Genomic DNA, 7,255 nt, shown 5'->3' on the forward strand with positions numbered 1-7,255 from the left:
GACCTCCTTCTCTATCTGTTATGTTAGTTAGCTGCGGCTTTCCATGTCCATATACATGCAATTTATTATTTTGCCCACCCCCTTATATATGCATGCATGTTTCAAAAGTTTTTTCCCAATTGAATTATCCTAAGCTTTTGTTTTGGACCAGATGTGCATTTAAACGAGAGGAAAAAGTTTGTACAGAGAAGTTCATATATTAGTTCCAGGAAGGTTCAGGTATTACTAAGTGTGTGCACATATAATTTCTCTCTCCACATGTGTGTATGTCTGTTTGTGTGTGTTCTTCCACATCTACTTTAGCATTGACCAAGGTTTTACCAGCAAGGGAAACAACAGTTCGGCGCGTACAATGCTTCACATTGCTCTCTCCCCCCATTATTAGGTTAATTATTTTGTCTCGTGTTGCTCAAAAATCAAATTGTGTTCATAAAAACAAAAGAAGACAAACCCAATAATGTTCGTAGAAAATTATGAGAAGTTCCAAATTTTCAAATATGGAAGTTCAAAAATGTTAGAAACAAATCCAAATTTTTCTAGTACTTGCCTCCTGCCTCTTTTCTCCAGAAAAATATAGAACCCCTCTCGTGAATACAAAGAAATAAGGAATTTCACGAACATAACTTGTATCGAAAACCTATATATGTAAGAGAAAGAAAAACTCTATGTGTTAAACGTATAAAACATTAGCCGGTATCTTCAAGAAGATCATGTATAAATGGACTTGTCTTAACTCTGAAAGTTCAAAATTAATAAAGTGGATAGGTCAAAGAAAATGACAACAACAAAAAAGTTCAAACAATTCCCATGGATTTCGATCGATTTTTCTAATTTATAAAGAAAACCAGAAGTTCAAATGAAAATAAATGAGCTTTTCGATGTTTATTACAAACCTAGAATTTTTTCGGTTACTAAAAGAAATAAAACCAAGAAGTTCAAATTTAAAAAGTGGAGCGGTTTGATATTATATTTGAAAACTCGGATTTTTTCGGTTACCCAAGAATAAAACCAATAAGTTCAATTCGTAATAACAAAGAAGTTCAATTGGAAAAAGCATAATAGTTTGATATTTATTTAAAATTTTAGAATTTTCTGACTAACAAATAAAACCAATAAGTTCAATTGAAAATAACGAAGAAGTTCGATGTTTCTAACAAAACCCAATTTTCTCATTTCTAAATAATTCACAAAGAAGTTCAAATAAAAAAGTTAGAGAGGTTTGATGTCTATAAAAAACTCAGACTTTTTCCATTACTAAAGCGAAATAGATAGAAGTTCAAATGGATAATAGCCAGAAGTTCATGTACTGCATGGTATCCGTTTCGTATAAGAAAGAAAAGAATAAATAGGTGAAGTCCAAAAATTTGTTGCTAGAAGTTCAAGTGCTCGGCCCGAGAAAGTTCAAAAATTCTTGTGAGACAGGTTGAACAAAAAAATGTGACAGATGTTCAAGATGAAAACAGCGGGAAGTTCAACTACTACACGGAATGCGTTTCAGATAAGAATATAAGAATAGAAAACTAAAAGCTTATGTCCCCCATGGATGCGAACATTCATGTAAAAAATCGGAGAAGTCCAAACTAAAAAGAGGAACATTTAAAAAGAATTTATAACAAAATCCCCGTTATAAAAAACTAGAAGTTCAAATTAGAATAAAAGGAACAACTAAAAAAGTTTATAAAAAGATCTCGTTTCTTTAAAAACTAGAAGTTCAAATTTAAATAACGGAGCAGGAAAGTTGCGTGTTTTCAACAGCTTTCCATCGGTATATCATTTGCTCAATTCCCGGTAGTGGATGGGAAGTTACTAGCAAAACACAGCACGTGAAAAAACAAAGTGAAGTTCAAACAGAACTGCTCCAGAAGTTCACCCTCTTCACGCAGTGCATTTTCGGAGACTCAATTTTTGCGACGAAGGCAGAACGCATGATCTCAGAAGTTCAGATTGATAAATGCCAGAAGTTCACGTAATACACGGTGTGCATTTTGTATTAAAAATAATGAAAATGCAAAGCCTAAAGTTTTGTTGCTAGAAGTTCAAGTGCTCGGCCCGAGAAAGTTTGAAAATTCTTGTGGGAGAGGTTGAACAAAAATACATACCAGAAGTTCAAGCTGAAAACAATGGGAAGTTCAACTACTACACGGAATGCGTTTCAGATAAGAATATAAGAATAGAAAACTAAAAGCTTATAAGGTTTGTAGCAAGAAGTTCACGTGCCCCTGCTAGCATAGTTCAAGATCTCTAGTGCGAGACGTCCGACCTTCAATTACATGTAAAAAATAGGCAAAAAATGACGTTGTTTTTTCCATTTTTAAAACTGCTCTCAAACGGAAAAAAAATTGTAACATCTGTTTACATGAAAAAGATGCTCCTATTCATAAGTTTTCCATCGGTATATCATTTGCTCAATTCCGATAAGTGATTTGGGAGTTACGAGGAAAAAACAGCACTTCAGAAACAGAGTGGAGTTCAAAACAGAACAGCCACAGAAGTTCAACTATTACACTGAATGAATTTTGGATGAAAAACTTTTAAAACCGTCGCGAGTATGAAAAAATGATCAACACGGGAAAGTTGCGTGTTTACAACAGCTTTTCATCGGTATATCACTTGCTCAATTCCGGTGAGTGGATGGAGAACTATGAGCTAAAAAAGCATGTGAAAAATAGAGTGAAGTTTAAGTACACGTGCCAAGAAGTTCACGTTCTTCACGCGATGCATTTTCGAAGAATCTGTTTCGCGATAAAGGCAGAACGAGATCTCGCCATATTCGCAATTATTTGAAAACGGCTAGGAATTAGAGAAAACCATCAACATGAAAAAGTTTCGCATTTTCCGTAGCTTTTCAACAGTATATTATTTTCCCCATTCCAATAAAGTTTGTAGAAATTACGGCGAAAATACGTTTTTAGCCATTTTCAAAACTGGCATAAAACCGTAACGAATTGGGAGAAACAATACATACCAAAAAGTTTCCCATTTTTTCCGGCTTTCCAACACCATATCATTTGCTGCATTCGGACGTACGGTTAAAAAATGAGCTCAAAAATATGAACTTGGTGGAACTTGTACCATTTTCTAAATTACTCTTAAACCACTCAAAATTTAAAAAACATTCAACATGAAAAAGAAGCGCATTTTCATAAGCTTTCCACCGCCATATCATTTGCCTCAATTGGATTAGCCGTTTAGAAATGATATCGAAAATACAAACTCGGCTATTCGGTTTGCAAAATTTTACGTTTTTCCAAATTACTCTTTAACCATAGGGAATTAGAGAAAACTTTCAACATGTGGAAGGAGCGGTTTTGCAGCACGTTTCCAACGCCATATTATTTGCCTCATTCCGATAAACGGTTTAGAAATGCGATCGCAAATATGATTCGCGTTTTTTGTGTGAAGAAAAAACGGTTTTCAAAACTGCTCTTAAACCGCTTACATTTTGCCAAAAATTTAAGTTGGGTCATGATACTGGTGTCCATATCTTTCCAATGGTATATCACAAGCCCCATTTGGATAATGTTGGTGGAAGTTCAACCTAGTTCAGAGGGAAGTTCAACATACTACTAGCGGGCAGGTCAGGTTGTGATCAGAATATTATTCTCATCCCGTGATCAGAATAGTGACTATTCGTCACCCTGGGTGAGGAATAGTTATTCTTCACCCCCTCTATTTTACCATCAATGCATTGTAATTTTACGTTCCGTAAGTTTTATCTTATTTCTGACATAAAAAGAGACCGTAAAAAAAAATATAATTGCCGTAAAAAATATTTGAAGTTATGTAAAATTACAAACGTAAAAATATAGTGTAAAATATACATAAACTTCAAATTTTCTTGTCTTATAACCTATATTTTTATTTTTTTATACCAAATTTTACGTAGTGAATCAATAGGAATGTAACTATTTGAATTCCAAATGTAATTTAATTATGAAGTGATCATAAGATTACCTCCGTTGAAGAATAACTTATTCTGCACCCTGGGTGATGAATATTATCACTATATATATAGGTGGAGGGGAGGAGGAGGCTGCCTTAGGGCGCTCCAAAAGGGGCCGGCGGCCAGCCCTAGCCGCACCCTCCCCTTTCCTTCCTGGCGCTTAGGGGGAAAGGCAGGAGGGGAGGCGCCCCCCTTTCCTTTCCTTGCATGTGGAAGAGAAGGAAAGAGGGGGCTAGCACTCTCCGTTCCTTCCCTAGGGCTTCCTGCCATGAGGTGGGGGTGCGCCAGCCCTATGTGGGCTGGTGTGCTCTCCCTCGTTGGCCCGTTTGGCCCAATATGCTCCCGTGGCCTCCCGGAACCCCTTTCGGTGATCCGATGATTACCCGGTACATTCTGAAACCTTTCCGGTGACCAAATAGCATTGTCCTATATATATCAATCTTTACCTCCAGACCATTCTGGAGCTCCTCGTCATGTCCGTAATCTCATCCGGGACTCCGAACGACATTTGGTCACCAACTCACATAACTCATATAATACTATATCGTCAACGAACGTTACGCGTGCGGACCCTACGGGTTCGAGAATGATGTAGACATGACCGAGACGCCTCTCCGGTCAATAACCAATAGCGGGACCTGGATGCCCATATTGGTTCCTACATATTCTACGAACATCTTTATCGGTCGAACCTTTATGACAACATACGCAATTCCCTTTGTCCGTCGGTATGTTACTTGCCCGAGATTCTATCGTCAGTATCTTCATACCTAGTTTAATCTCGTTACTGGCAAGTCTCTTTACTCATTTTGTAATACATCATCTCGTAACTAATTCCTTAGTCACTTTGCTTGCAAGCTTCTTGTGATGCTGTATTACCGAGAGGGCCCAGAGATACCTCTCCGATACACGGAGTGACAAATCCCAATCTCAATCCATGCCAACTCAACATACACCTTCGGAGATACCTGTAGAGCATCTTTATGATCACCCAATTACATTGTGACGTTTGATAGCACACAAGGCATTCCTCCGGTATCCGGGAGTTGCATAATCTCATGGTCGAACGAATATGTATTTGACATTAAGAAAGCAGTAGCAATAAACTAAACGATCATATGCTAAGCTAACGGATGGATCTTGTCTATCACATCATTCTCCTAATGATGTGATCCCGTTATCAAATGACAACACATGTCTATGATTAGGAAACCTTAACCATCTTTTGATCGACGAGCTAGTCTAGTAGAGGCTCACTAGGGACACGGTATTTGTTTATGTATCCACACATGTATCTAAATTTTTGGTCAATACAGTTCTAGCATGAATAATAAACCTTTATCATGAATACGGAAATATAATAATAACAGCTTTATTATTGCCTCTAGGGCATATTTCCATCAATTGGACGGTCAATGATGAGGGGTTAGTGATATTTGAATATGTATAGTGAGCCCTAGTCGCCGCCGGAGAAAATCTTCTTGTCCCCTCGCCCACGGTTGCATCTTGGCGTTGAGAGATGCAGTCTTCGTTAACTTCTAGTGGTAGCCATGTTGTTTTTGTTGGTTTGGTTCTTTGTGGAGTTGCAATCTTTTCTCAGCGTTATGATGAAGATTTTGTTATTCTGCGGCCTGCACTTCTAGTGGATCATCCTCAACCCAAAATGTTCATCGCTCATGGATTCTCATCATCTCGATTGGGTGACCCAATAGACTTTTAGGAACTTTGATTGGCAATAAATTTCGTGCAGGTGAATAAGTGACAACATTGCTGCTCTAGTCCAACATTGAGAAATATAGTCTCTTTACTGCGTTTTGTATGACTCGGATCCATGCAAAAAAGAAAAGAAAAGAAAGCTGATGACAAATACAATGAATCGAAGTGAGTGAGCATGCAGATACAACTTTATAAAGCACGATCACTATATTTCTCAATTCCTTTAAACAATCACGGTGTGCATCTAATTGAAACACATTTTCTTTTACAAATGCACCCCACGCGGCAACACGAACAGCCTGCCTAGTCAAAAAGTGTGGTTAGTCGATGCCTTAGCAGGAGAACGTCCACGTGCGCCAAGGATTAATTTAGCCGGAACTGCTCTACTCCCTCTGTCGCTGTCTTAGTCAGGCTTTTAGGCGCACCCAATCCTTTGTCTCGCCTCCGCCGTCCACGAGTCGAGCAGAGCAGGCGAGTTGGTCTTCAACGTGGCGCAGGCCGTGTGCCTATTGGCGGCCTCCGTGAAGTGCACTCCGTCCCATGACACGTACTCGGACGGGTCGGCGCACGCCGCCGTCCCGGCCGCGCCGCAGAACGCCGTCATGTTGAAGTTGTACGCGCCGCAACACGCCGCCAGCGGCTCATCCCTGAACCCTGAGACCGACGGAGAAGACGAGGTCAGGAGAAAGCTGATGATTAGCTGCCGGTGGCTGATGATTGCTGGTGCGTGGTGCGTACCATATTTCCGGGGCGACGCGATGAGGTCGGCGACGGCGTCGTAGAGGTCGACGTAGAGGATGGCCGTCCCCGGGTGCGCTCGCCGGAGCTCTCGGAGCATGCCGTTCAGCGTGCGGTTGTGCAGCTCGGCGAGGTCGTTGAGCGGCCTGATGCAGCCGGACGCCGGGTCGTGGTCGCCGCTCTGGTAGAGGGCGAGCAGCTGTGGCTCGCAGCCGAGCAGTATCATCCCCGGAACCAGTACTGTTAGATATATATTTGAGATACTTGTATTTGGTAGTCTAGGATTTGTAATCCGTCTCCTGCCTTATCTTCATGAAAGGTGTTTTGCCCTCCAAGTCTTGTACTCAATATATACTCGCCCTCGAGGCTCAATAATACATCCATCATATTCCGCAACAATTCTTCTCTCTCCCTTCTAACATGGTATCTATCGCAAGTCGATTCTAAACCCTAGCCGCCACCGCTTCCGCACCCGCGCGCCGCCCCCGGGGCGGTCGGCCTCCATGACCACCGCCGGGGGCCGCGTCGCCCGTATCTAGGGTTCGTCCGCCGGCTGTGTTGGCCGGCTGCCCTAGAAAGTCTTTTTTTCCGATCCTTTGATCCGGATTTTCTCTCTCTCGCCGGTCGCCTTGATCGGCGTCTACCTTTTGGTATGTGATCCGGTTTGCGTCGCCCACCGCCGCCGTCGACCCCGTGCGCCTCTACTCCAACACCGGCGCGATTGGCCGGCTTCTTCACCGACCCGGCGGCCTCGCGCGTTATCCGCGCGTCTGCCCGTCGGTCGCCCCGACTCGGCGGCCTCGCGCGTCGTCCGCGCGTCGGCCCGCCGGTCGCCCCGACCCGGTGGCCCTTCACCGC

At 41.8% G+C, this 7,255-nt stretch overlaps 1 protein-coding gene across 2 annotated transcripts; it reads right to left on the reverse strand.

Annotated features, from left to right (window-relative positions):
* Positions 1–5,853: 5,853 nt before the first annotated feature.
* LOC109766110 (GDSL esterase/lipase At1g28640-like) lies at positions 5,854–6,734 on the reverse strand. 2 transcript variants are annotated; one of them, XM_073508784.1, is made up of 2 exons: positions 6,398–6,726; positions 5,854–6,313 (listed from the first exon to the last, which is right to left on the reverse strand). In XM_073508784.1, exons 1-2 carry the CDS (start codon positions 6,621–6,623, stop codon positions 6,075–6,077), a joined length of 465 nt encoding a protein of 154 aa, XP_073364885.1. In that variant the 5' UTR covers positions 6,624–6,726; the 3' UTR covers positions 5,854–6,074. The 2 variants fall into 2 exon arrangements, with proteins under 2 accessions (XP_073364885.1, XP_073364883.1); XM_073508782.1 differs by having other exon boundaries at positions 5,854–6,734.
* Positions 6,735–7,255: the final 521 nt, after the last annotated feature.

The sequence above is a fragment of the Aegilops tauschii genome, chromosome 1 (assembly GCF_002575655.3).
Source record: "Aegilops tauschii subsp. strangulata cultivar AL8/78 chromosome 1, Aet v6.0, whole genome shotgun sequence".
Taxonomy (NCBI): Eukaryota; Viridiplantae; Streptophyta; class Magnoliopsida; order Poales; family Poaceae; genus Aegilops; species Aegilops tauschii.